This window comes from Halichoeres trimaculatus, unplaced genomic scaffold, assembly GCF_033239565.1.
Source record: "Halichoeres trimaculatus isolate MK-OKI-2021-1 unplaced genomic scaffold, fHalTri1.1 fHalTri1_scaffold_1, whole genome shotgun sequence".
Lineage (NCBI taxonomy): Eukaryota > Metazoa > Chordata > Actinopteri > Labriformes > Labridae > Halichoeres > Halichoeres trimaculatus.
Genome location: NW_027437179.1, coordinates 26,293,087 through 26,320,456, shown reverse-complemented (window position 1 = coordinate 26,320,456; position 27,370 = coordinate 26,293,087). Strand labels below are relative to the sequence as shown.

Sequence of the window (27,370 nt, the reverse complement as noted above, 5' to 3'; positions counted from 1 at the left end):
AATACATGTTTTAAATTAAAAGTATTTGTAGAAGATTCACACTGCAATAGAAGAGTGTTTTATTGTTAAAATAACATTGATAACACGGTCATGTTCTGCTCCAATTTAGGCTGCATGTCAAAAGTCTTACTGGATCAGCCATCAATGGGTCAAAGTGAACAAAGGTTAAAAAATGTACTTACAAAAAGCAATATATTTTCCATCATAAATAAATAAATTTCAGACACTACATTGTAACAAGGGAAACGAATGCCGGGTGGGTTAACACCAATAAGAAGTTATAAAACACATTTTTAAAAAAGGAAAAATTAAATGAAACATAAAAAAGGGAATTTACTGACGAGAAAATGACAGACAGGTTTTGCTTGACAAGTTCATGATTCTGAAAATTTAAACGCAAAGTGTTTCCCAATGTGTTCAGAGACTGAGAATATAGACATGGCGTCTTCATGATGTACGGCACACAATTCACAGGCTGATATGATTCTTTTTCAGTGACAGACCCAACTTCAAGTCTAAAACTTGTCACAATTTTCCAAGACATGCTGAGGTTCCTTGATGGTGGAAATGAAGCATCCAGAACAACAGGGCAGGAGCCAGTAGCAATAAAACCAAATAAAACATAAACAGTACTCAGGATGGTGGGAAGAAAAAGGTCCCCACGAGGAAAACTTCTCTACAAAAAATGTAACTTTATAGGGAATGACCTGTTGTTTCAGGTTCTCCAGTGTTTTCTAAAGGCTAACTAGCACTGCGTCTAGCCTATTTTATCAACAGAGGAAGAGGGAATTTCCTAATATCTACATACCTTGAGGTGTCATCACAACACAGAAACACAAGGCTACAGAGAACAGCAAAGACCTAAACTTCCTAAAGTGCCACAGACCTACACTGACTGAGACTTCTGACAGGAGATACCAACATGTGCACTGCTTTAAAAGAAGCACCTGTGTGTAAAGCTACCGCACAAAGGTACTGTCAGCTCAGTAAGGCAACCATACTCCTTGACCTGGCTCTGATGCAGTCACAGGTTGTTGTAAAGTTTTATATGGTTTGTGGCTACATCAACTTAAGGTGTTGTATGCTCAAGCTGCATGAATGTAATGTTTTCTACAGTTTAGATCACGTGTGCTGAAAGGAACCCAGAGGAAACTGCCTGTAGGTTGACTGAGGGGTTAGTTATCAACAGGTTGTGGGGACATTGAAATAAAAAAAAAAGAACATAAATGAAAAGCTTCGGTTAATGAGCGAGCAACAGAAAACAGCTTGGAGCTCCTTTTGCTGATTCACCCCCCACACTTGTGTTTTAAGTTTAATGTCTAAATGCTCACAGCTCTTCCATCATCAATAAGAAGGATGTACTAAAGATAAATGCTAAGACTCAAGACCCCTTTGTGTTATATTTAAGGCTAAAATCAAAGAACACAGTCCAAATCCATGTCTCAGTCTCTGTGTTGTCCAAAGCTAACATGAGAGTACATTCATTTAAGTTTGAAACTAAAAATAAAAAGTTAAACACAAACTCCCCGGCATCAATGCAGGGGCATATGTATCATCATGGTAGTCACTGTTATAATGAACCATTGCCCTACAACCAAAGTCTACACACTGCACAGTATTGACTTGCATTATAAACAATGATAATGAGAGCTATTTACAAAGTATCAACATGTTGGGTTCATAGTATGACACGTAGTATTATCTCAACAGGGGATGCTACAATGTCTATCAAATCTCTAAGGACTAAAATATGCTCAGAAAGCCTAAATTTCTGTTAAAGGTATGCTTTGAAGAATTGTATCTTACAAATATTAACAACACTTTCTGTAGCTGCTGTTACTTTTTGTTGGGGTTTATAACTTTCCAGTTTTGTAAGCCAGAAAATGGAACTGTGCTGAAGGTACGAATGACTGAATCTCCAGAAGGTGTAACAGCAACTAAAATTTTGGTTTGAACTCACCTTTTTCACAGAAATATGTCATTTGACAAACGATCACAAAGCACTTCATCAAAGACGTTTTTTCCTTCTGAACTCAGAGGATTCCACAGCACAGAAAGGTCTTGATACAAGTGTCACAGAGGCTGTGCTCAGAAACCCTCCTAATCCTGGTCCCCTGTACGTCAAAGGTCTGTTCCCACAGTGCTGATGTTCCCACTGATGAAGTCAGGGATATTCAGCATAAGGATTTTTGTTGCTCTGACTTTGTGGTTATAATATGGTACACACTGATGTCTGTCTGTGTGTGTTTGTGTGAATTTGTCCAAGTGAGACCATTAGGAATGGGAATGCAGTTTGTTTCACTTTGGAGAGAGATAAAAATTAATTCAAATGTTAACTTAAATTTGTGTCCAAAATAAAAAATAAATAGGTTCTGAACACTTTTTTTAACATGTAAAATCATGTCATAATAACTGATTCTCGTATTTTGAGTCTAATGTGCTTTAAAGCCATCAATCATCAATTTGTGGTCAGTTTTAGATTCTCTAACAGAATTAGTTCATTGACAAACATTTAACCATTCCCATCCCTAATATTCTGCTGTAGTTATCTTAAATAAAACTGTGATTGATACTGGCTTCTCTACTGTCCCGTCACCTCAATGACATCGTCATCAGAGCTACTGCCGCCGTTCTCCATGCTCTGATGCCGGTCTGACTGGGTCAGAGCTGCCCCCAGCAGGCTGGAGGTTGGATTGTTGAAATGGGAGAGGAAACTTGATGTGGTGGAGCTGGAGTTGGGCCCCTGGAATCCCCCTGACCCTGAGAGGAGAGGGGAGGGGAACATCCTGGGCTCAGGGAGCAGAGACTGACTGTAGTTGAGAGGGAAGGCTGATGTAAGCAGACCTGCCATGTTGGGGTTCATCAAGTACGGAGGCAGAGAACCAGACCCCATGGAGGAAGAGGTTGCTGCTGATGGGGATGATGACATGGGTATAGTGGTGGAGGCAGAAGAGAAAACGGTAGGGAGGGAAGAAGAGGAGGAGTTGGGGAGGTGTCCGTTTCCTGTGGTGGACTGTCTGAGCAGGTCTGAGCCTGCAGAGGGGAACATGGTCTGTAAGTCTGCCAGTGTTTGTCCTGGTGTCTGAAGGAATGATGATCCACTGCTGCCACCCATCAGGAGAGGATGACCCATGTGCCCTAAGTTCCCCAGTAATGAAGAAGAGTTCAAACCCACTGGTGGGAAACTGAGCCCACTGGAGCCCATGGACAGTGCAGGAAAACGTGTTGCAGCAGAGGTGCGTTTGCCTCCTGTTTGTGTGTTTCCCTGATTGTCAGTAATCCTGCGTTTGCTGCCGCGCATCTCCAAATCAGAGCCAAGGAGGTCGTCACCTAGCTGCCTGCTGATGTCACCAGTCTGACTGTTTTGGGAGCTGCCTCTGTCCCCCGTCAGAGCAGCTGACATGTCTGAAGGTGAGGACAATTCATTCCTGATGCCGGCGGCGGTGGTGGCGGTGGTGTCACCTGTAGATGAAGTGTAGCGGCTCAGCTCTCTGAGAATCTCTGAGCTCAGGGGAGAGGAGGACCGCTGCTCCCCGTTAGGTGAAAGCTGCTGTTGATCCGAAGGTGAGGAACAGCCATTACTGACAGGATGCATCAGAGAGCCCTGTGAGTCTGCGGAGGAGAAAACACAGCCATGAAATGTCAGGTCATTGACTCTGCCTTGGAATAATTCATCTTTGAAATGTCACTACTGGCTTAAAATAGTGTACTTGATTATGTATTTTGTGTACATTTGCTGTTAGACACAAATAAATAAACAAATAATTGGAATGCTTTCCTAATGTGCCTCATCCTGGATAAATTTTAAAAGGAGTTTAGAGGATATACCATACTTGGTATGGCTCTACCAGAAATAACATATTGATCAAACCAGATAATCTGTGCAGTTGAAATGGAAGCATTGTGTTTTTTTCACATGTCAAGAAAAAACTCCATCTCCTTGTACACAGATTGATGGCGTATAATTGATAGAATCATCCACCCAACATTCTCAAAAACTCCAGCCACTTTTTTTTGGTTGCAAATGTAAACTCAGCCTCAAACTCTGAGATTTGAGAGCTTTTTTTATAAGGCTGAACAATTTATCAAGAAGCAGAAATGAAGGGGACTTGTACCTCTTGAGGCTGCAGAGACCCCAGGTGGTGGCCTGCTGATCTTTCCAGATCGAATAGCAAATATTCTTCCATCATTGGTTCTGATGTAAGTACCTGTGTTAGAGAAAACATTAAAAGATGGAGAAAGTCACTTAAAATGCTTTTCATGGTTCAAACAGTTGTTTTGCTGTTGCTGTTGATACCTTTGGATCCTCTGATAACATGGATGCTCTCTCCTGCACTGATTCGAGCTTGGACATCTGTCGAGCTGTTAGCGCCTGGGATCACAATATCTGTGGAGGAAGACAAAATGGTCAGAGATCAAGTTCATTTTCTTGCATCAGTCGGAAATGTAATATAATGCAATTCACAGATGGGAGGGAATTTTCAGTGAGACAAGCCTTTGTAGTTCTGCATTACCGGTGGTGGTGACGATTCTCTGCACATAAACTCCAGCTTTCTGCAGGAAGTTGACAGGCAGGCTGCCTGCAGAGCTGGAGCCAGCCATGCCCATGCCAACCTGGCGAGGCATCATGGGGATTGGGGTTGACTGGATGGGCCTGACACTTGCCACAGGCTTGTCATCGGGCCGCACCATGGGACGCCTAAAAAAAACAAGAAAATGCTCACTTGCATAACGTTGACAGTCATGTCTTGACTTTCAGAAATGTAGTAGAAAGAGAGGAGAAACTGTGGAAATACCATCCAAACAAGCCATTGAATCTGACGGTGATTCTTAGTTTGGAGGCAACCCTTTCAAGTAAAACAACCATTTTTTTAATGGATCGCAGCTACATTTAGACAGATAAAAATGTTTACTACACTAGCCTGCATAACAGTATGTTGGAAAACTGTTACTATATATTTGTAGCAAGTAAAAAAGTTTTACCTGAGAACAGGTACTACCTTCAGCCAGCCCTTACCTTAAGCAAATGTAAACCAAACCAGGTAGTGTGAAACTTACCAGCCACGCTGGTTAAATGCTGGTATGTTTGTGAGCGCCTGGTCACTGGTTGGGTAATAGGGGGCATAGGACGGGCGAGAGTAGGGCACAGACGCCCGTTTCTCATCCTCATAGCTCTTCTTGGCTGCTCTCTTCTCTGCCTTGGTCAGTTTGGATTCCTTGCGGTCCACCAACAAGGACTCATGATGGAAAGGTTGCTAATGAGACAAAAGGAGATTTTTCCTATTTATTTTTCTTATAAATGTACAAAACTAATTTTGAAACATTAAGCCAGTATAGAAATGTAGGCCTCATGAGTTATGTTTTTCCTTCCGCTGTACCTTGGTGATGAGGTGTGGGTAAAGCTGACAGGCTTGAAATATAACTGTTTCTAAGTCTCCCTGTGGAGGCAGAGAGATTTTTTCGTGTTCTTCTTCGACAAAATGCAGCAGTGACTCCACTTCTTTCCGAGTGAAGTTCAGCACCGGGTTCAGGTCATCAACCACACGGTCTTAAAAAACACACAAACACACGCTTTTTTTTGTCTGGATCTCATTCAGGTAAATGTAAGAGAAGTTTTACAGCTATGATGATGTTTAAACGATGGTTCATGTGAGAAACCCTTACCAGACATTCCCTGTTTGGACACCTGTCTGTCATAGATCTTTTTCTCCAAGGTGAAATCACAAACAAGTCTGTAAATGTAGCAGGGTTTCTTCTGACCGTAGCGGTACACCCTGCACACTGCTTGAGCATCATGACATGGGTTCCAGGAGGCATCGAACACAACGACACGGTTAGCCCCTATCAGATTCACCCCCAGACAGCCAGCTCTGAAAGGAACACATCATATTGATACTACAATTCCTGTCAGAGTCTTCATGTGTTTTTGAGAGGAACAGACACGCATACCTTGTTGACAACAGGAAGACCCATGTAGCACTGTTTTCTGGGTCATTAAACTGGTTGATAAGTCGCTCCCTCTCTGAGGCAGATGTGCTCCCATCCAGCCCTTAAACAGACAAAGATAAAATTTTAACACAGAGTTACTGAAGCACAACAAAGGAATCATTATACAATTTCTCATCCATAACACACAAAAGCTGCATTTTTTTATGTAAAAGGTCAGTTCAATGACCATCAATGAACACCTCTTTGGCAGATTCAGCACTAACACGATACATTAGGGTAAAAGTTTTTAGCATCCTTAACAAATTACAAATTTCTCCATAACTTGTTTCCAGACCACATCTGGAACTTGGGAAAATGATCAAATAGGAAAGTTTGAGAAATTACACTTTAGAAAAAAATCAATAAATCCCATCACAGCTCAGAGTTTTCGGTGTGATGACTACTCTTTCTGAAAAGGTGCTGCGTTTAGAGGAGGAAGAGAGCACAGATTGGATGACTCACTGTAGTAATTGAGGTTGCGAACCCAGTTTTGGCTCTGGGCGTCAGAAGAGGCAATGCCTGGTGGTAGGGGTCTCTTTGATAAGAAGTCCTCAATAACTGACAGTGTGGACAAGCTTTGACTGAGGAATAAACAGGACAAATATGTGATAAGAAATAAGGGACGCGAGTGTGCTCCCCTAGAAATAAATAAGGCTCAGGAGGATTAAAATAGACTTCATTTTGTGTAGCTTCAAACAACATGCCAGCATTTTTTCCTCAACTCTAAAACTCAAGCATCCAGACTTAACCCGGAAAAGAAAAGATGAAGGAGGATTGAAATATTAATTCCAAGAGTTTGTGAAATGCTCAGAAAGCTTCAAATAAATCAGATTAATTAGGTGAGATGCAAAGTCGCCCTACCTCTTCTGTAAGCTGCTTAATGCTGGATTTGTGTGTAATGCAATGTACAACGGAGCAGAGGACTTACCTAAAGACCAAAATCTTGTCTCGTCTTTTCACACTCTCATCAATCAAATGGAAAAGCAAAACCATTTTGGCTGAGTTCTCCAAAACTCCTGTTTGGTAGTTTGTCATTATGTCCTTCGCCTGAGACATATCAGAGGAAGAACAGAGAGGTGAATAGAAATGCAGTGCAAAAAGTACAGAAAAACTCATAATAGACTCAACAACAAGGATTACTCATTAATGGAGAAAATCTATTTATAATCATAATAGTATTACATCAATTTTAAAAGTGAAAATGGCTCTCCATGGACTGTTGACATGGCGTACCCATTCATATGTGATGACTTGATTGGCTTTTTCCTGTGAGGAATTGAGTGGGGGCAAAACATTGTTGACTTTGCTGTTACTGGAGTCAGCAACTTTAGCTTTCAGGCCAGCACTGGGTACTGTGCAGCGAGGGTTACTAGCTGAAGTAATATCATCCAGGTCTAGGTCCTGTTCGTTGGCCTGGTTCTCCTTCTCCAGGGCCTCAAAGAGGACGTCTGGGTGATTCCAGATCTGGAAGAATCAGAGGAATTAGGATTTTAAAAATGCCTCACAGAAGATTGTTTGGCCGGACATTCAGCAGGGAAAACGTCTCACCTTGCAGCAGACACAGAAGGCTTTGAGTGGGTTGAGACCGAGCCAGCCAGTGTTCCCTGCTTCACGAAATCGCTTCATAAACTCAGTATAAAGAGCCCTCTGAATGGGAGAAAGCCGCACCAAGATCACATGCTCCTGCTTTGTTGGAAGCTGGTCTCGCAGCACATCATGACCTCGCCTGTAAACAAGAAAAGACAAAGACAAATAAGCACCAGCTTAGCAGTCCAATCTCTTATCACTACGCTGACGGAGGAGTTTACCTCTGGACAAACCCCTCCAGCAGGCTGTGTAGCACGTGGCTCCGGTAGCGCATCAAACGTACATCTTGAGGTGTGCTGTCGACACACTGTCCATTCAGAATGGGCCGCTCAAACATGTTGCTGAACTCCTGCCGTGTGCCTAAAAAGTCTGGCCTTACAAAGTCGACCATGCACCAGTATTCGATGAGATTGTTCTGCAGGGGATACCCTGTGAGAACGACTCTACGTCTGGAACGGATGTTCTTCAAGGCCTGTGATGTGCTGGCATGGTAGTTCTTGATTCGATGACCCTCGTCACATATAACCACGTCTGGGCCGGGCCGGGCTATGGACCTTTCAATACCTGAGAAAAAAAAATATAGAGGAGAATTTGAGTAATAAAATGCGTTTTTTTTTCCTTTTTACTCCATATGCTCACTTTTTTGCTTTTATAAAAAATAAATATATTTGCTGACCTTTCATGAGTTCCTGCTGTCTATCCTCTTCATCCAGGTCAATGATGATTGGTCCCGCAGGCTTCTTTGATTTCCTCTTCTTGCCCATCACAAAGCTTTTCTTCATGGAAAGCAGGCGATACATCTCATAACCCATAAGCAGCACCCCTCCATCCCTGGACCAATCCTCTACCACCTTAGCCCTGGCTAAGGTCGTTCTGTGGGTCATACAGTGACCATTATAGGCTCAAATGTTTGGCAAAAATGACTTAACGTTAACACCAAAACAGCAAGTTACATACTTGTGCTCGTCGTTGAGGATATGAACTTTAAATGAACGGCCAGTGAGAAGAGCGGGGTCAGCGTCTGGGGGAAGTGATTCTTGGGGTGGAAGCCAGAGGTTGAACTCTGACAGCCAGTTCTGAAGTGTGTTCACCTTTTATGAAAAATAAATGATTTAGACATTCAAAATGAAATCACTGCTTAGAAAAGTATCAGTGTTTGTACGTTTACACTTATCCTACTTACAGGAACAATAGCCAGCACAGTGTGAGCCTCCGTATTCCTCAGTAGGATGTCAATGAAGGAAATCACCTGGAGAGTCTTTCCTAGCCCCATGCTGTGAGCCAGGATGCAGCCAAAGCCACTGCTAGTCTTATACCGGTCCAGAGACTCAATAAGGTTATCATAGAGAAACCGGATTCCTCCGATCTTTGAAGCAGAGGTAAACCTTTGTGAGCAAACACGGTGGGCTGTTTCAATTCTGTGGATATAAGAGAATGCAATGGCATGCATACCTGGTGAGGTTTGACAGCCTTGGCCAACTGTGGTGCAAGGTAAATGTCTTTCTCCTCTGCAGGGTGATTGATATTAACCAGCACACGTCCCTGGGCATCAGGCAGATTTAGGGTGTCATTGATGTGCGCCCCGCTGCTCTCCTCTGTGCCAGGGGTGCCATCAGCATCCTCGTCAGCAGACTCACTGCTTATCTGCAGGGCGTCTTCATCCCCAGAGCTGAGCTCAATTACATCTGCGTCATCATGGGAAATTTTTTTTTTTTTAAATGTGTGTGTGAGAGAGTGTGCTGATATTTCACAAACAGAGTTTAGTGGACTTAAAATACAACTAACCATCTCCAATAGCAAGTGCAGGCAGCATAGGTTTCTCTTCTTCATTTTCCTCACCGCTACTGTCCAGACAGATCACATCCTGCTTGCCCAGGAGAGCCGGGACCAAGTGAGACACCTCTCCCAAAAGTGAGGCAGTGTCCACTATTGGAGAAAATGTAAACAATTCTTACACTAACGTCAAACTTAAATATGAAGAGAAAGAGCTTCAGAGATAATCAGTTACCTAGCTGAGCATCTGGGATAGCGGGGGCAGGTGTAGGGAAGTCTTTCCTCTGCTGTTCCAGACGTTTCCGTCTCTCCATCTCCTCCTGTTGAGCTGCTTTGGTCCCCGCCTCCAGCTGATCATCTTTGAGCAGCTTTCTGTAACATGAGAAAAAGGTTCTGTTTCTTACAAACTATTAGGTGATTTGTGTCATCGCCTGAAAGAACGTATCAAACAAATAAATATACCTGATATTTTTTCTCATGTGTGCAGGTTTAGAAGGCTTAGGAGGTTTGGAGCCTTTTGAAGACTTTGAGGATTTGGTTGATTTAGAGGCTTTTTGCTTCTTTGTTTTGCTGGAGGGTTTCTTGCTTTGACTTGACTTTTCCGGACTGCTAGGAGGTTGAGAGCGAGAAGCAGGTCTGGAGGAAGGCCTAGAAGACGGGCGGGATGGAGGTTCCGAGGATGGCTCATTAGAGGTAGCTGAGGTGGAGTCCTGGCCATCCTGGGTTGTTTCTGCTTTGCTCTGGGCACTTGCAGGTCGTTCTTAAGAAGAGTAGAGAGTGTTTAGGAGTAGTTATCATATGACAAGTGTTTATTTCTTTATTCAAATGTACTATTACATGTCAAGTCATTCTATCATTAGACACTAGAGAAGCACAGCTTCATTTTAAACTGTTTGTAAAGGAACACTGTTTTCAAACACAATAGAACTGGGAGTATGAAAGAGAAGTCAGACGTTGCTCACCAACACTTTCGTCTTCATCATCTCCATCATTTTCATCCTCATCTTCCTCCATGTCTTCGTTGTCATCCTCTTCTTCGTTTTCCAAATCCTCATCTTCACTGTTGAGGCTGGGCTCCAGGTCACTCTCTGACAATGCCTCTTCAGACATGGCGTCTTAGAAAGGCTTGATCAGTATTACCTGCACACCTTCATCAGGAGCCCTGGCATGATAAAACACCATGATTCAACTTTTTGTAGACCACTTAATTAAAACTTTGCGAAAGAGCAACAATATCAAATTTGTAACATGCAAATGTCTGTTTGCCCACTGATGATGGTCTGGCCTTTGCATAAACTTGACCTTGCAAAGAACTTATCACAATCTTACTCTAGTTAAATTTGAATAAAATGTTACGCAATTGCCTATTCATGACACACCTTGAAACATAGGCTCTAATTTGTTGGGAAAAAAAGACTGAAATCCTATTTTAACCGTTCTGAACTTTAAGAAATAGACATCAGCAAATCTGCAAAACTGTCAGCATTAATAACAGGTTAGTCCAAATTGGTCCTGTTTAACAACACTTTTCTCGGTAGGACGGTTCACCTTCCTCTTTATACCTCAGCATCTGATTATCATATGCATAAAAAAAATAAACGTGGCGAGTTTCAGACTGCAGGCCCGATTTATCATGATAGAAATGTTTGGTGTAAATAACAGTAAATTTTCTGGTGTAACCAAATTAGACGTTTTCCATTAAGCTGTTTGTTTACATTACACATAAAACACTGAATACTAGACACCTTTAAACACAGTTGTCAAAGAATGTTTTACTGGGAAGATCATAATCATGAGTTTTAAACTGAAAGTTTGCTTTGTACATGACGTACCCGATACAGCGTTCTGCCATCGAGCCAAGGATGGAGGCAGCTAGCAAGACGCGTAAAGCTACCCCGTAGCTTATCTACTGTCACATTGTTATTATTATGAGGCACCATTAACACCCAGCACCATCTGTAGAGTATCACAGGTGCAACTTAAGTAGAGACGAGTCAGAACCATTGATTCTCAGGGAGAGGGAGAAGACCAAAATGCTCGCTAATTATACGACCAAAAACGCAAATACAAACGCTAAAACCAGGAAATTTGTTGAATTGTTTATTGTCGATTGGAGGCGGCACAGAGGAATCGCTGGTGTTAACTCTGGCTGAAAGAAGATACGTTTTTTCTTCCGGATTTACTGTTTTTATCTGCTTTTATGGCAAGATAACAATCTTACATTGTGTAGGTGTAACGTTCACGCAGCTAATGCTAGCCTGTGTTACAACAAGGCTAACACCATCGGCTAGGTTAGACATTACAATTAAACTCTGACCAGGTGGTTGGTGCTTACCTCGTCAGCGGGTACACTGTACACTTCCAGGTGCTTCCCTGTTCATACAACGATCAATCGATAAATTGGACAGTAACTGAGTAATTGAACAGATAAACGTTGGTAATTTCTAATTTTCTCAGTGTCACCATGAATACCGTCCCCGTATCGGGTACTCCAACTAAGGTTCCGGGAATGAAACACCCACCAACGCTATATAGCATAATTCTAAGAGATACAACTACTACTTCTACCAATAATATACTACTACTAAAACTACTACTACTGCTACTGCTGATGCTTATTCTTCTGAATTCAGGTTTGGTGAAAATGTGATGATGAGTAGATTGAAATAACTTAAGGAGACATCCCAGTGATTTTAATTGCAAAATCAAATGTTTTTAATACAATTCTTTGAAAGGAGACCATAAAATAATAATAATAATGAAAAATGCTTGGCATCAAGAGGGAAGGTGTGGCCAGCATCTAACTGGGAGTTGATCTAAATAGTTTGAGGTAAGAAATAGTACTTGTGTTTTGTCTTGATCTTATTAATGGGCATATATTTTAAATGTAAAGCATATCATAGATAAAGATGATAAACACATATGTAATGTTTTCACATATGAAAAAGGAAATCAACAAAAAAGTATTTTCAAGGTGTGTAGATATTATTAAAAAAATGGTATTTTCTTGGAATTCCAAATTATTATCATGTTTCTGGTACTTTAGGACTCCATTTGCATGCTTATATAATGCACCTTAACAGTAGTGTATTCATATAGCCTTGTATCAGAGGAACTTGACGTCTCTTTTAGCACCAGTTGACAGAGACGTAGGCAAAACTCAAGTTTTAAGTGCATATTATGAAGGTTTAAATCATTTATGAACAAACTTGAATTATAAGATATCTCAGTTCAGTTATGCCTTGACCTTCCAGTTTGTTCAAGCTAATCCTCACAGGTGGTATTTGACTTGAATATTCAGATTTGTTCAGTTGTTTAATGCAAACAACAAAGCTTCACCAAACGGGGCTTCAATGTTAAGTGTGCAAGTGGCGACAAAGCAACAATAAATACAAAATGTGCGAGCCAGTACATGTTTGTCGTTTATGCCCCTGGATCCCCTTGTTTAATCTTTCATATTCTGGCTCTTGATGTTCAGAAATAATTCATGTGTTTTTTTAATTACAGAAAATATACCCTTTTGATGGGGTGTTGGATGTGACATAATTTCTTTCTTCGTTTGTGGACTCTTCTGGCTACAGGAAGATGCCGGTGGGACTGTTTTTATTGTTACCATCCGTCGTCTGTTGATGACGATAGTTTGTAGGCGGCTAAACCTCTCTTTTGTGTTTATCTTGAGCCCTGCATTTTACTGTTTCGTGAATGGAAACAATTCCCACGTTAAGGATTCTTACCCGTCGTTTAGCCATGGACTGGAAGAAATCTCAAATATAAGTCAGCGGTGCATAAATGCAAAGATGAACAAAGGCTGGCTGGAGCTCGAGAGTGATCCAGGTACCGACTTATTATGCAGCTAACTGTCGCTTAGCCCCCACTGAAGCTTTACTTGAGATTAGGAAACAACTTTTGTGTCATTTATTACTAAAACGCGTTTACACAAACTGTTTCTGTTGTTGTGTTTTAAAGACATTGTAGTAGCATTAAAAACATACACATTGCACAGGCCTTTTATATACATGTATATATTTATGTGTGTGTGCGTGTGTGTGTGTGTGTGATTTATCTTACGCTACTATTGAAGTTTAATGTTAAATATACTGTTTTATTCCGTTAGGACTGTTCACTTTACTGGTGGAAGATTTTGGTGAGTAAGGCAGTTGGTCCAATTCAGAGCAACAAATTGCATATGTTTCTGGGGCAAACAAAGATTTGTAAAATGTTTCTGTACATGTGTGCTCTGTAGGCGTCAAAGGTGTCCAAGTAGAAGAAATCTATGATCTTCAAAGCAAGTGTCAAAGGTCTGTAAGCTTCAACCAGTCCGGTCAAGTTGATTTTCTGATTTTCAGTGTTGTAAGAATGCACAGACACCTGCCCGAAGTAAACAATCCCATTTCATTTTATTTTTGGTGGACTATTGCAGAAACCTGTTAAAACATTCTGGTATCTCTTTATCATTTAGTCCTGTCTATGGCTTCATCTTCCTGTTCAAGTGGATTGAGGAACGGCGGTCCAGGAGGAAAGTTAACACTTTGGTGGATGAGACATCTGTTATTGATGAGGAAATTGTGAATGATATGTTTTTTGCTCATCAGGTAAGAGTTTATGTAATCATTTATAATATTAATGTATTTAGTTACATTGCACCTTCTAAAACATGGGTTTCAGAAGTGTTTGAAAGAATGAGCAATGAAACATACAGATGAACAAACAAGGACCTAAGACATAAACAAACTTAAACAGAATCAATCTCCAAACAGAAAATAACTACAAAATGATGAAAAAGCCTGACAATGAAAACCAAAGTGACATATCAAGCCCAAACCATAAGAACCCAAACAATACAAGCAGCCAACAACATAATAACAGTTAGGTTATTATCTACTTATAATCACAGCATATTCTTTACTTAATAGCTGTTGCGGTATTGATATGTAATTGGTCCAAAATGTAAATACACTGGCTCTAAGTACAAAGCGTTCAGACAGACAGCTTTTGATTTTGTTTACAAGTCACTGTGTATTTAATACAATATAGAGTATAATGAGTATTTTATCAATACTCAAAGATAATTGCAACATTTCATAGGTGAATTCAACTACCAAAAAGGAATTTAATTATTCGCTACTTTTCTTTATCAAAGAAGACACCATACAAATAGTTTGCACTTCCATCTGTTAAAAAAATTGTTTCACATTGTTTTAATGCTGTGTTTTATTTTTTCAGTTGATACCAAATTCATGTGCCACACATGCTTTGTTGAGTGTGCTACTAAACTGCAGTGGAGTTGAGCTTGGCACCACGCTCAGTCGTATAAAGGCTTTCACAAAAGGCTTCAGTCCAGAGGTAGGATGCGTGCACCAACTTAAATACATCTTGTTTTAATTTATTGTTTTTTAATCTGTTTTTTTTTCTGTTGGCTCTAACAGTGCAGAAAAACAAGGCACCAGCAGGTGTAGTGCAGCCCATACAAAACTTAGACATTGGGTCACATCACTTCACTGCCAAAGATGTTTTTAAGTATTTTGGCCACGGTCAGTCATTGGCATTTAGACACAACATCTCTAAAGAAATGATAGAAATAATCTACAGTTCTGGGATGGAAATGGGGAAGGTCAAAAGACTCAAACATTTTTAAACAACTGTAAATATCTAAGAAATGACAAGGAAACAGCAATATGTAAATACAGAGTTTTCTGGAAAAGATTCAAGTGAATCAATATCAGATTTCCGCATTGTTTGGCGGTATGCTAACAGTTACTTTCCTGAATGACTTTCTTTTGCCATCAGTGTCTTCCTCTCATACTGTGTCAACTTTTCCCTCCTTCACTCTCATGTTAAACTTTTGCTTTTCATGTATTTTCAGAGCAAAGGTTACGCAATAGGAAATGCCCCAGAGCTTGCCAGAGCACATAACAGCCATGCGAGGTAGGTTCCAGTCACTGGTTCCTTTTTAAATTTCCAGGTGTCTGACTCTGTGTAAAAAAGAAAATCCTCAGTACGTGCTCTGTTGTACCCTGAGATATGTCAGGCTTTGTGCTTTCATCAGTCTCACAACCTTTCTTTCCGTGTTTCTATGGAGACCGGAGCCCAGGCACCTGCCGGAGAAACAGAATGGGATCAGTGCTGTGCGGACCATGGAAGCTTTCCACTTTGTAAGCTATGTGCCCATCAAAGACCGCCTCTTTGAGCTTGATGGACTCAAGGCTTACCCCATTGACCATGGTAAGGATACAGAGTCACGTTGATCTGCAGGATTTTGTCTGCCATGGAAACACTGAAATCTTATTAGAGTTTGTTTTCCTTTGGATAATCCAGTTAAAGAGTAGACCTATTTGAGTTTGTCATGTTTTCTCATTGTTTTGAGTCAAAAATTTGTTATGAGGTTGAAAAGGTAATCTTTTTTACTGCTCCAGGCCTCTCAACAAATGCTCCCTCTAAAGTGACCAAGCAAATCAGTGTTTTCCCTTTGAAGTTCCCTGAAGGCATTAATCAATAAATCTAGTCATTTCCCCATTTGTTGAGGGTTTCATCAACACTGTAAGTGTTGTTTGTTCCATGCTGCAGCTGCTAAAAACTCATGTTTTGAAATTGCTGCTCTCAGGCCCCTGGGGAGAGGAGGAGGAGTGGACTGATAAGGCTCGGCGGGTAATCATGGAGAGGATTGGACTGGCCACTGCTGGGTGAGTCATGAAGCTAGCTCAAGCTCACCTTCTGCTTTCACCCTCTGGGCTTCATTCTCATGCTGCTGCTCCTCTCTTCTCCTTTTTTTTCCTCCCAGTGAGCCATATCACGACATTCGCTTCAACCTGATGGCAGTAGTGCCTGACCGCAGGATGAAGTATGAGTCCAAACTGGAGATTCTAAAGAGGAATCGACAGACTGTTCTAGAGGGTCTGCAGAAGGTCAGTTTGGTTACATCACAGCTCACATCACAAAACATCCTGACTGCTCCTGTGGAGAGAGATTAGGTGGAGGGGGGTCAGGTTTGTTCAGTGGTCATTTCCCATCTACTGTCATGGGTGACTAGGGATTGAACGGTGTATGAAAAAAAAACGAACCTGTCAGTTTCCCTCACTCAGTTTGGGGCGTGTGTGCTCTGTTTGATTTGTGTTTTTCTTTTTTCTTTGTTTTACTACTCACAGTCATGGGGCGGGTGTGTGTGTTGTGTATATGACGAGCAGAGGAGGCAGAGTTAGAGGCGACCTGTGGTGTTGATTCGTTCTGCTATATGGGAGCACTTGGGATTAGATTTCAGTCTCGTCTGGCTTTTTTTTTTTTTTTGAAGATGACAATTTGTGTGACTTTTCTGGAGTTTGGAGTCTGACGTTGAAGCGTGTTTGATCGCCTGAATGAGCAGCGTGTGCTATCATGAGCCCCTCCCCCTTATCCAAAACACAGAGACAGTCCTCACTTGTAGCGAATGAAATCACGCAAGTGTGTGTCTCAGGGTGGATATTTTGACATAAAAAACAAGAATGGACAGAAGAAAGTTATTTTATAGTTTTAAACATATTTATGATGCTGTGTTTTACCTGTTTTTTGTCTCTCCCACGTTATTCCTCTCTCCTGCAGAGTCCATGACAATTACAGACATATGGATAATTATGCAAATTAGACAGCAGTGTCATTTGGTGGCTTTTAGTGACTTCTGGGACAGCCAATAGTGACTTTCCTTCCTGAATTTCCTTTCAAATGGGAAACAGCCTCATTCTTAAGGTTTTTTTTTTATGACTATAAAGGAGATAATTGATTACAAATAATGTGGATTATTAGGGTGTATGGTAAAAATAAAGGTGTTCAAAACAACAATGCACACTGAACCAAAAAACGGGACCGCAAAACTGTCATAGGAACCGAACTGTGGATTTTGTGAACCGTTTCATCCCTATGAGTGACTATTGATTTTAATATGTTTTCTATGTTGTTATGTCATCAGATGATCCGGCTCACTCAGCCTGAGCTGGTGCATGACAAGAAGCAGCAGGAGTCCTCCTCTCCTGATGACAGCACAGCTGTGGTGAAGAAAGAGGCAAATGTGGAGCCAGTGACATCCCAGGGGACTGAACAGGCTTCTTCAGGTACAATAACTGGTTGTATTACCACAGTTTCTATTAACACATTTTGTGTGACATTTGTAATAAACAGTCAGCTGAAAATCAATACACTTCACTCTAGATGCAGTGGAAGAGTCAAGTGGTCAGACTAAGGATGCCCCTGTTACTGCAGGGAACACTAAAGTCATGGGCAAACCAGGAGGAGGTGCACAGCAGGTCACCAGTCCAAACCCAATTGTTCAGCGCCTCCCTGCTTTCCTGGACAACCACAACTACGCCAAGTCCCCAATGCAGGTATAAGAATCACATTGACTCCCAGTTCAGAGACCTCTCTTGCATATTTTACCAATTCAGGCCTAATTCACAAAACATGCATGAAGGGTGTAAATATCCACTAACTGTGCTGCAGAGCAAAATGGCAAATCTGTGCACAAGGGTTTCTTTGCATACAATTAAATGAGCAATTATTTATTTAGGGCAAGGGACAAAACTGTGAGGCTATGCCAGCACCCCACATTTGTTCTCAAAGAATTCCCTCCTGAGTTTTCAGTGTTGTTCTTGCTATTCCTGACCAACAGTCCTGAAAACTAGATCATTTCAATCAGACTCACAAAGTTTGTGGAGAAGAAAGTGAAGCATTTGTACGTTTGCTTGAATATAACTTGGAAGTTTTATCAGCTGTTGAAAAATATTAACTTTTGATTCTCTTAATAAGCTCTTTTGACGTAATGTACTCTTTTAAAAAGGGTTTCTACTTTACAAAATGTGGTTTGTCATAGATGTTTGTATTTCAAAGCTTTCAGGGGTGTTGATTACTTATTTATCAGGTGCAGTTTTTCGTTTTTATAACCTTGGTTTCCATTGAATTATCTTTGAGCTACCTTGTCATGTGAAAAAAATGAAACTTTTTTTATATAGCACTAATATAACACCTCAGATACACCTCATTCTACATGTGTGCAAAGAAGCAGGTGTCATGAAAAAATGATTCTTCTTTGTTTAGCTCATATGTCGCCTGTGGTTTGTCTCACATTCAGATCTCACTTTGAGGTGCTTCCATCCTGACTCCTGTTTTATTTAGTCACTTGTTATCTTAGAGCCTGTGCTCCTGGCTTTAGCTGAAAGAAAGTTAAAGATATTTGTTTCTTAAAGGGGCTATGAGGAGTTTCTAAGTGATCGTATTCACACTTTACAATGGCATTATAAGCGCCAATATAGGTTACTTTAAAATGCTGCTTCTTAGCTTCCTGATCAGGTCGACCAGGACTGGATTGATTTACGGCATGTCTTGGTCTCTATAACAGCACTACACTGGCTGACGAAGTTAAGCAGTGAAAAGATAAATCTGTGTTTTTCTCTGCTGAAAATGATTTCTGTGATTATTTTTCTAGTGATAGTGGACACAGGAGCCTGTCAGACAGAAAAAGGACAGAAGAGCAGGAGAAAGCTAAACAGTATGGGCTAGACGAAAAAATGTGGGCTAAACTAAGCTGTTTGTGATCATGTTCATTCCAACCCACATGCAGCAGTTATTCTGCAGTGGTCTGTTCAAACTTGAGTGTCAGTCAATAAAATGAAGAGTGATGTTACGTGAGCTCTGCTTGGTAGATGAATGGCAGGACTTGACCAGGATTCAGTAACACTACACATTATGGACATGTCTTAGAGCACTGGGCTGCCAGTAGCACTAAATATAGCTGGCTACTAAACTATGGTACAAACTGAGAACATTTGCTTGTTGTCACGTATCAAACAAAAGCGCTATTTAACTATTGATAAATACCTTGGAGTGTTGTATGATTTTCTTATTCACAGGAAGAAGAGGATCTGGCTGCAGGAGTTGGTCGCTCCAGAGTACCTCCACAAACCCCATACTCTGATGATGAAGATGACTATGAGGATGAGGAGGAGGAAGTACCTGCTTCTGCGGGGACATCCAACAGGTGAAAATAGAAACATGTCTCTAACTTTTCATACAGTTTATGTACAGATTTCATGCAGGTATTAATTTGTGGTTTTCATGTTTGGTTTATGCTTTAATTTTCCTTCAATTTCTTTCAGGGTTAGACGAAAGGCAGGTCTCCGATCACAAACAGGGCGGGTAGTGACTGGAATGGAGAGCCAGATTGCTCTCACTGTTCTGGCTGAGAAACTGAAAAAAGAGGCCCAGAGAAAAGAGGCCTTGAACACCCCACTCTCTGTGCGCACAGAAGGGCGCACAGGGGGCATATGCATCACATCTGCTTCCCAGCCTTCCCCCACACCCAGCAACGAGAGCACCGACACCGCCTCTGAGATTGGCAGCGCCTTTAACTCCCCGCTGCGCTCACCAGCTCGCTCCCAGGCTGCCACGCGGCCGTCCAGCCCCGTTGCATCCCATCTGTCCCGCGTGCTGTTTGGAGAAGACGAGATGTTGCGGCTAGACTCCAGACATAACCGCGCCGTGAGGGAGCTGGGTCCCTCTGTCAGCGTCACCTTGTTACACCTGCAGGAAGACGGAGTCATCTATGCTCAGCCTCCATCTGGTGAGTACAAGAGACATTATTTACAAAGGTGCTTTAAAAGCTTCTCAGTCTGTCACTGTATATTTAGAGCACAGTCTGAGCATATTTATCCTTTAGACAAGAGAAGTGCTTGACTTTAATGAGAATAGCATGCACAACTTATAATATTAGCTTGTCTTCAGGTAGCTATTTGTTACTTCATTTGTCTGTGTCGTAGATTTGGCTGCTGATGGCACAAAGCAGACGCCTGTGTCTGGGAAGATAAAAGACAAAGAACAAACAGGATCTGTGGCAGGTGTGGCAGAAGAGAAAGAGGGTATAAAAGGGGGAGAGGAGGGCGCATCTGTGGTGGTGAAAGAAGAGGAGAGCAAAGATGGAGTCGAAGTGAAGCCCAGCAAGGAGAAGCTGAGCGCTGTTGAGGCTCCTGCAGACAGTAAGCCTGCTGGGGATAAATACTCCCCCAAAGTAAGTCTGAGTCCTTCCTATAGTGCACTGTAAAGCAGAGCTTACTACTATGCTTATCAGCCTGCCAACAGAGTACTCTCACATTTTTTGCTTGTCTTGCCAATTAGTGAGGTGTTTCTCAAGCTGTAGATTATAAATTATAAGAAAACAAACACTCATCTTATGCTGTCTGTTGCAGGAGCTGCTGGCGCTTCTCAAGTGTGTTGAGGCTGACATTGCCAATTATGAGGTTTACCTGAAGGAGGAAGTAGAGAAGAGAAAGAAATACAAAGTAGGTTTTTCCTACACGGAACCAATCAAATGCTCTGGTGAGAGGTTGTTTTTTGTGGGGTTTAATCCTTTGTTTTTATTTGACCAGATTGATGATCAGAGAAGGACTCATAATTATGACGAGTTCATCTGCACCTTTATATCCATGCTGGCCCAGGAAGGTAATTTTTTTTTTTTCATTTTTATGTGATTTGTGATTTTAAGCTGTACTGTTGGTTTTCACTTATGGTGCGTATAAATCCTTGACTAAATACTGATAAAACACAGGACCACGTTGTTGGATAAGCTCCTCCCAGAAATGCGAAGCCATATTAACTCACTTTCCCAAATAGTTCAATGACTCTTGAGTTAGTGCTCATGACATTTTACCTCGGCATTCCTCCACTGTTTTGCTTATCTGGTGAAGAATGCTGCTGGTGCCTACATTTTTCACCAAAGCTGTCAATTATCTTTTTGAAATAAATAAATGATTGCAACCAAAGATTGTATCATACACAGAACATGACATCACTCGTTTGTTTTTAAAGTGGCATTTTGAAGCCTAGTGTTCGGTGTTGCTAAATGGGAAGTTTGGATCCAACCTCACTTATGGTCAACCTTGGCAGGAGCATACAGGCAGAGTTGGGGTGGGTCTTTAGCCTACTCGCTAACGGCTACAGTGTGCCTGCTTGTCAGTCAAGTTAGCTTTACCTTAAATTAGAAAAAACTCCTAAACTTGATATCTTCAGAAATAAGGTGTTATAAAGAATTGACCCCCTGAAGAGTGTGTGTGGAGAAATGAGTTACTCTGACCAAAACCTTTTTTTTTTTTTTAAACCAGGCTTTAAACATGTTTATGTTTTCTGTGAAGATCGTCTATTTATATGTGCGTGTGGTTTCCAAAGCTTTGGCAGCTAGCCTCAAGTAGACACTTGGTGAAATGCAGTTCATTATACTTCCACAGTGGCTTCATATTTTAAAAACAGAGGTTTGATTAAGACTTCACTTGTCAGAAAATCTAACATTTCACTTTATCTTTCAGCAAGATAACAACTTATAGTGACAGATGACATGATAAAAAAACATTTGATTTTTTAATTTATAGTTATCTTATGGTCCTGCATGGACACTGGGTTGATCTTAGACCTACAAACTATGCTACTGCCAGTCAGTAGGGGTTAACTAATTGTTTTGACTTCACAGCCTGTTTGCACTCAAGGCTTCCATCTCAATTATATATTATTAAACCTATACAGAGTATGTATAAATGGGCTATTCAGTAAAAACCCAAACTTCAGGGACTTTTGTTATTAAATTCTGTGTAGAATAGACAAAATACACATTTTTAAACTTCATACAAAAAAAGTAAAGGATTAAAATGGATCAATATTATCTAAATACATACAGTTACAGTTTCCCTTTAAACTGTCTTTACAGAAGTGATATAAGAAGTATACAGTGAGACCTAAAAAAAAAAAGATAATCATAATCCTTGGGCCATTTGTGAAACATTGGTTAATGCTTCTGCTCTCTTCCTTTGCCTCTTTACTCACTCTTAAAATGTCCTGCAGGCATGTTGGCCAGCCTTGTGGAACAGAACATCTCTGTACGTCGTCGGCAGGGAGTGAGTATCGGCCGCCTGCACAAACAAAGGAAACCCGACCGCCGAAAACGCTCCCGACCTTACAAAGCGAAGCGCCAATAAAAACAAACAATCATATTTCTGTAAGTAACTTCCTCCAATGAGCAGCGAGCAATCACTGGAGTGAAAAATAAAAAAAACTGATGCACTCCTTGAACTGTCTCATGAAGGCAGCTCAGTGTATTTTAACCCAAGGTTCCTCTTCTTAATGATAGGATTGGTTAGTTTTATCATTTATGTATATATGTCCCACCATTTTTATGTACATGTACATTTTCTCTTTTCTCATGCTACTGCTATTGACAGTTTGTGAATATGAAAAAAGGATGGACCCATAATGCATCTAAAGGGGTTTTCATCTCATAAAGTCCTTACTCTTAATAAACGATCTCTTAATGGTCTTGCAGTCAGTACACTTTGGTATATCACTCACTGTTCCGTTTGAAATCAGTAAGTCTTACTCATATTTTTATTGTGCCAATAGAAAAATTGAATGTTTGAACAGTAAAAAAAAATCATGCAACATAGACTAACTGTTGTACTATTTACAGTGTTAGAAACTCACTTTATTATACAAAGATCTTCTTTTAATCACATTCATCATTAGAGTTTTTAAACTTCAGAGAACGTCATGATGCATCCAGGTTTCTCTTCTCATTGGAATGTCTTCTCAGCCAAGCACTCTAGCTGTTTGTGTGTTCTCTATGGTTCTGCTAATGAAAAACAAGCTCCTGTGTTATTTTTCTACCTGAAAAAAACTCTCGTTGTGAATGAATACAGTCGAATGTGTGCACAAATGTTTTTTGTACATATGTATCTGTTAAATGGCTTACCTGTCCATTAAGTTCAGTTTTTTTGCTTGCCAATAAAGTCAGTGAAAAAGTCTTATTGTAATCCACACTTCTTTGAAGTAAAGTCTGAAACATTTTTTACCATCAAATTTCCTGTTTTTTTCCATGTAGGCAAATTTTCTTGTCAATGCTTAAAACAAGTACATAAATCTATGTCAAAATTTACAACAGTTTATCTAGGATAGACTTGGTTTTACTGAAATTCTATGGCGTCTCAAGTTTTTTACATAACATTACAAGCTATGTTTAAGTGATGCGACTACATTTTTAGGGTTGGTTGTATGATTTTTTTTATACCAACTTAGGTTTGTCAGGTTTTGTAAATTATCTCTGTCAAACTAAACTTAATCTTTTGTTGTAGTGACAGTTGGTGTACACTAGGGAGAGCAGTCATTCAGAGTCGGTGTGGAAGCATCTCATTATCGACTTTACTATGCCGTGAAGAGAGCCATTCACAATAAAATGGACTTGGTGTTCTCTGCAGAGGGTCTGTGTCATAGCACACTCTCTGTTATGAACATTTAAACTTGGATGCATGAGCAGTAGCCTTGGGGATTTTCGTACTGGCATTTTGAAACTTCTGTCTTACTTCAGATACGCAATAGATTTTGTTGAATGACAGCCTCAATTTTTGATTTATTCATTTTTATTTTTGTTTTATTATCATCATTAATATTATTTATCTTAGCATTGTTTTAGGGAATTTGTTAATTTTTCATGACTCTATTCAGGACATGTTACAGTGCTGATATAATGACCTATGACAGTATCCTATGGCACACTCATGCTCACGAGAAGGTTTCTTGTGAGATCAAGAAACTTCTATTTTTATTTTTTCTACCTATGTCCCTTTAGGGGCTCCTTAGTATCCTTGTTAAAAGTGAGTGTAAACTCCTGAGGGGCTCCTCAGTGGAGCAGCTGTCTGAGTTACATATAACCATGCCGCAATGTTGTGTCACTGTGTGCCAAGGACTGCAGTAAGCCTCATCATACAGCATATACTTTACTTAATTTAGATTCACCTTCACCCATGTATTTAACATTCAAAGATCTTGTTGGGACTTGATTAAAAACTGGAAATCATTTTATTAATAAATTACACATATCAGCAGTTTAATAATCTGAAGCATTTTATCTTTATATAATAAAAACTCAAGTACGTAAATCAATTTACAATGCAGACATTTTCACTTGTCAAACTTTTAAGAATTCATCATGTCATAAAAAGCCTGAAAGAATGAATCATGATAAAACAATCAGTTTTAAAATCAAATAGATCTTACCAGTTATGAAATGTCCTATTTTGTTTAACAAATGCTTCTTGTCAATTATTGAACTACACCATTGATTCATACACAGTTTTAGCAATGGTCAAATTCGTGATTTAGGGACCATTCTGGTTCAGTCATTAAGAATGTTTTCTGTTTTGGTTTTTCAAAAGCCAATATGTAAAATTTTAATTCCTTAGAAAAGGATGGTAACACTATCGAGACCAGCCAATGGAGTGATAACGATCGATCATTTGGGTTGTGGAAGAAATTGTTCATGAGGGGAGACCGTAAGTGAATCAGGGAGGTCCCAGTTGGCTCAGATGTATCCAATTTGCGTGGTGACTTGAGATAACAAATCACCGTGAACGCGCACGTACCGGCCTTTCAAGTTCCCACCCATTGCGTCAGCGCGCTCCCTCGCCCTCGCCGTCAGCGCGCGTGCTCCGTGCGGGATGCTGAATTGTAGGTGATGATGGCGGAAGGGGAGCAGCACTGAGTTTCATCTGAGTTCTTACCACAGCTGTAGAACCACCTACAACATCGTTTCTCTCCGTCGAGACCTATCCCGACACGATGGGGAACGAGGCCAGCATGGAAGGGGAGGGACAGGCGGGACAGGCCGGCCCCGCCGTCCCTGCAGCAGGGGCTCCGGCTTCCATTTCAGCACCACCGGACTCTGGACAGCTCATCAAGCCGAGCAATGGAGCGCCTGTCGGAGGGAGCGGGGCTGCACCCGGGCCGGGGATTAACAGGTAGCCGCGATAGCTAGGACGCTTCTCCGCCGAAGTGAGTTGAGAAATTAGGGAGGTTTCACGGCAGCGTGGCGTGGACCTATCTACCGTGCATCAGTTAACGGTGCAGCGTAGATATAGGATCAACCGAGTGCGTGGAGATAGACTTGAATGGGTGCTTAATTATTTATTTCAATATCCTTGTCAACACAATTCACCACCCCTTTTAAGAGCCGTTTCTGCTTTTTTGGCAGCACCACCCTGTTACTCAACGTCAATGTTGGTCGAAGTCAAATCTAATATGCAACGCTCTCGATGAAGAATCAATAATAACGTTATATAGCTTTCAGTAGACATTTCTACGCCCGTTTTCACGGTGTTCATCCTGAGGCATCAGTGGCAGAGTATCATGAATGAATGGGCGACAATTTTCTCTTCATAGTGAGGTAGTGCCAAGAAAATACGAACACTCAGGAATACATCTCACAAACATGAATGTCCACACACACACATACACACACGCACGCACACACACGGTAAATAAATTAGAGACGTAAATGATGCACAGTGCATTGGGTCTCACGTTAGAGGGGCTCGCTGGTTTCTATTACAGGCTGATTTCCTGAACGTGCCTCGACATGAATAACGGTAAACACAGAGTCATTCCTCTCCTCGGTGAGGGGACGTCTGTATCCTCATGACAGCGTATGCACGGTGATGACAAAGCTACCATCAGATAGCACCGGCGTCATTGTGAGCACAGAACCATAACGCATATGAAGCCATAGCTGTCTCACTTATCAGACCTCAATTCAAATCAATATACTGCCAGTGGACTGGTAATATCTTTCCACTACCATCATGCAGAGAAAAAGATAATTCCTTCTTGAAAAGTGATGTTGCATTTCTCCATAAGAAATCCAGACACATTGATAGTGCTATGGTAGCCTAAAAGGACAATATTTCTTATTGTGGCAGCCACCTATATAAAAAAAACACCAACATTTTTTATTGCATAAGCATATGAAATATTAGCCCTCTTTCAAAATGCAACCCAGATCATTAGTGTTTAATAACATGTGTAGCCTGAAGGTCTGTATTTCTCTATGTGGGTGTGTTGGAGGAATTACCTCTCAAACCAGATCTCAAATAGCTTTAAGTTCAACAGTTAAACACCTGAATGTGAAAGAACAGAGATACAGCTGCATCTTATTTGTGCATGAACAGCGCACATCTTGCCATACAGAAAGATATGTAGTTTTCTTCACACAACAATAGGCTCTAAATCGAGGCCTCATGGGCTGCAGCTAAAGGCAAAAAAATCACTGAAACCCCTTTTTTTGTCTGTTTAAAAGTACGTGTTTCTGTCTTAACATAGGTGATAGTAAGGTTTAAAGGTGACCTGGAGACATGGAATTAGAAAAGCATACACTTTTAACCGTGTTCAAGCCAGTTTGTTTCTCTGTTTGGAAAAGCCCTCACTTTTTATCCTGCAGACTGGGTTTGAAAGCTCATAGCTCCCATGCAACATCATGATTCTTTTATGTCTTGATTTCTCTCTGGGATCCACCCTGAGGTGTCTCATAAGGCTACGGGAAGCGCTGAGAGACACAGAGAGGGAGTGTATCACACGACTGATTAAAATGGTTCACTTCAGATCACGAGCCTTCATTCAGAGTGAATCTATTTCTTTCAACCCTCTTCCTCAAAGAAGTTGTGACAGTGTAAGAAACAATGAGACCGTACTGCATGGTTGCGAGTGTAGATAGGAGACTTTCATCTTAATTAAAACGAGCTGCAGTATTTTCTCAGCTTGCCTATTCTTATGAATGAGGGCATACTATTCTGTATAGTACAGGCATGTTCACAGTGAGTTCCATACCCGTATTCACTCTGAGGCTATATTATGATTTATTCAGTGCAGTCAGAGAGCTTAGTCTGAGCTCATATAGGAGTCCATAAAGCTGAAGGAGTCATCTTTTCTGCATCATGTGGTTATTCATTCTCTGATCACGACAGTGTTGACCAAGAGCTCAGCCATCCTGACCTGATGACCAGAAGTGACAAGCTTTCTGTACTGTAAGAAGTTATTCTTTGTGTTGGAGACAAGCCCTAGATATCTTTCTATTTTTTTTTTGTCAGCAAATGAATCAATGTGCTGCATTGTTTTCTGTATTTCATCTGAAACAGTGCAAAGTCAGAGCTGCTTCATCATTGAGCAGATGCTAGAATCTTCTCTGCTTAGTCTTGTAAAT

At 40.9% G+C, this 27,370-nt stretch overlaps 3 protein-coding genes across 6 annotated transcripts in view; 2 read left to right on the top strand and 1 right to left on the bottom strand.

Moving 5' to 3' along the window:
* Positions 1-107: 107 nt before the first annotated feature.
* On the bottom strand, positions 108-11,833 carry rad54l2 (RAD54 like 2). Its single transcript, XM_074680310.1, has 22 exons — positions 11,684-11,833; positions 10,311-10,510; positions 9,811-10,108; positions 9,584-9,720; positions 9,361-9,501; positions 9,028-9,260; positions 8,759-8,941; positions 8,533-8,666; positions 8,252-8,448; positions 7,797-8,139; positions 7,537-7,714; positions 7,222-7,452; positions 6,917-7,035; positions 6,451-6,569; positions 5,950-6,049; positions 5,665-5,870; positions 5,379-5,548; positions 5,059-5,255; positions 4,515-4,699; positions 4,298-4,387; positions 4,116-4,208; positions 108-3,612 (listed from the first exon to the last, which is right to left on the bottom strand). The coding sequence occupies exons 2-22, from the start codon at positions 10,456-10,458 to the stop codon at positions 2,582-2,584; spliced, it is 4,533 nt and encodes a 1,510-aa protein (XP_074536411.1). The 5' UTR covers positions 10,459-10,510; positions 11,684-11,833; the 3' UTR covers positions 108-2,581.
* A 1,081-nt stretch (positions 11,834-12,914) lies between these two features.
* bap1 (BRCA1 associated deubiquitinase 1) lies at positions 12,915-23,148 on the top strand. 2 transcript variants are annotated; one of them, XM_074680330.1, is made up of 17 exons: positions 12,915-13,182; positions 13,463-13,492; positions 13,592-13,646; positions 13,808-13,940; positions 14,572-14,691; positions 15,212-15,273; positions 15,428-15,570; positions 15,950-16,028; positions 16,127-16,250; positions 17,285-17,426; positions 17,575-17,696; positions 19,218-19,345; positions 19,464-19,927; positions 20,124-20,371; positions 20,550-20,642; positions 20,730-20,802; positions 22,192-23,148. In XM_074680330.1, the coding sequence occupies exons 1-17, from the start codon at positions 12,978-12,980 to the stop codon at positions 22,323-22,325; spliced, it is 2,355 nt and encodes a 784-aa protein (XP_074536431.1). In that variant the 5' UTR covers positions 12,915-12,977; the 3' UTR covers positions 22,326-23,148. The 2 variants fall into 2 exon arrangements, with proteins under 2 accessions (XP_074536431.1, XP_074536424.1); XM_074680323.1 differs by having other exon boundaries at positions 12,917-13,182; positions 17,524-17,696; positions 22,192-23,147.
* Positions 23,149-24,837: 1,689 nt separating this feature from the next.
* The window catches only part of bsnb (bassoon (presynaptic cytomatrix protein) b), a 78,472-nt gene continuing 75,939 nt past the window's right edge, over positions 24,838-27,370 (top strand). For all 3 annotated transcript variants that reach the window (XM_074677681.1, XM_074677515.1, XM_074677598.1), the window contains exon 1: positions 24,838-25,136. In XM_074677681.1, the coding sequence (XP_074533782.1) occupies positions 24,958-25,136 (179 nt within the window). In that variant the 5' untranslated portion in view covers positions 24,838-24,957. The remainder of the gene's footprint in view (positions 25,137-27,370) is intronic.

Coding starts and splice junctions, on each gene's coding strand:
- rad54l2 (XM_074680310.1), bottom strand. CDS start 10,458: ATGTCTGAAGAGGCATTGTCAGAGAGTGACCTGGAGCCCAGCCTCAAC. Junction 9,721..9,810: donor CACATGAGAAAAAATATCAG/GTATATTTATTT, acceptor CTCATGTTACAG/AAAGCTGCTCAAAGATGATC. Junction 7,453..7,536: donor CCTTCTGTGTCTGCTGCAAG/GTGAGACGTTTT, acceptor TGATTCTTCCAG/ATCTGGAATCACCCAGACGT.
- bap1 (XM_074680323.1), top strand. CDS start 12,978: ATGACGATAGTTTGTAGGCGGCTAAACCTCTCTTTTGTGTTTATCTTG. Junction 13,647..13,807: donor CTTCAAAGCAAGTGTCAAAG/GTCTGTAAGCTT, acceptor TTTATCATTTAG/TCCTGTCTATGGCTTCATCT. Junction 15,274..15,427: donor GCACATAACAGCCATGCGAG/GTAGGTTCCAGT, acceptor GTTTCTATGGAG/ACCGGAGCCCAGGCACCTGC.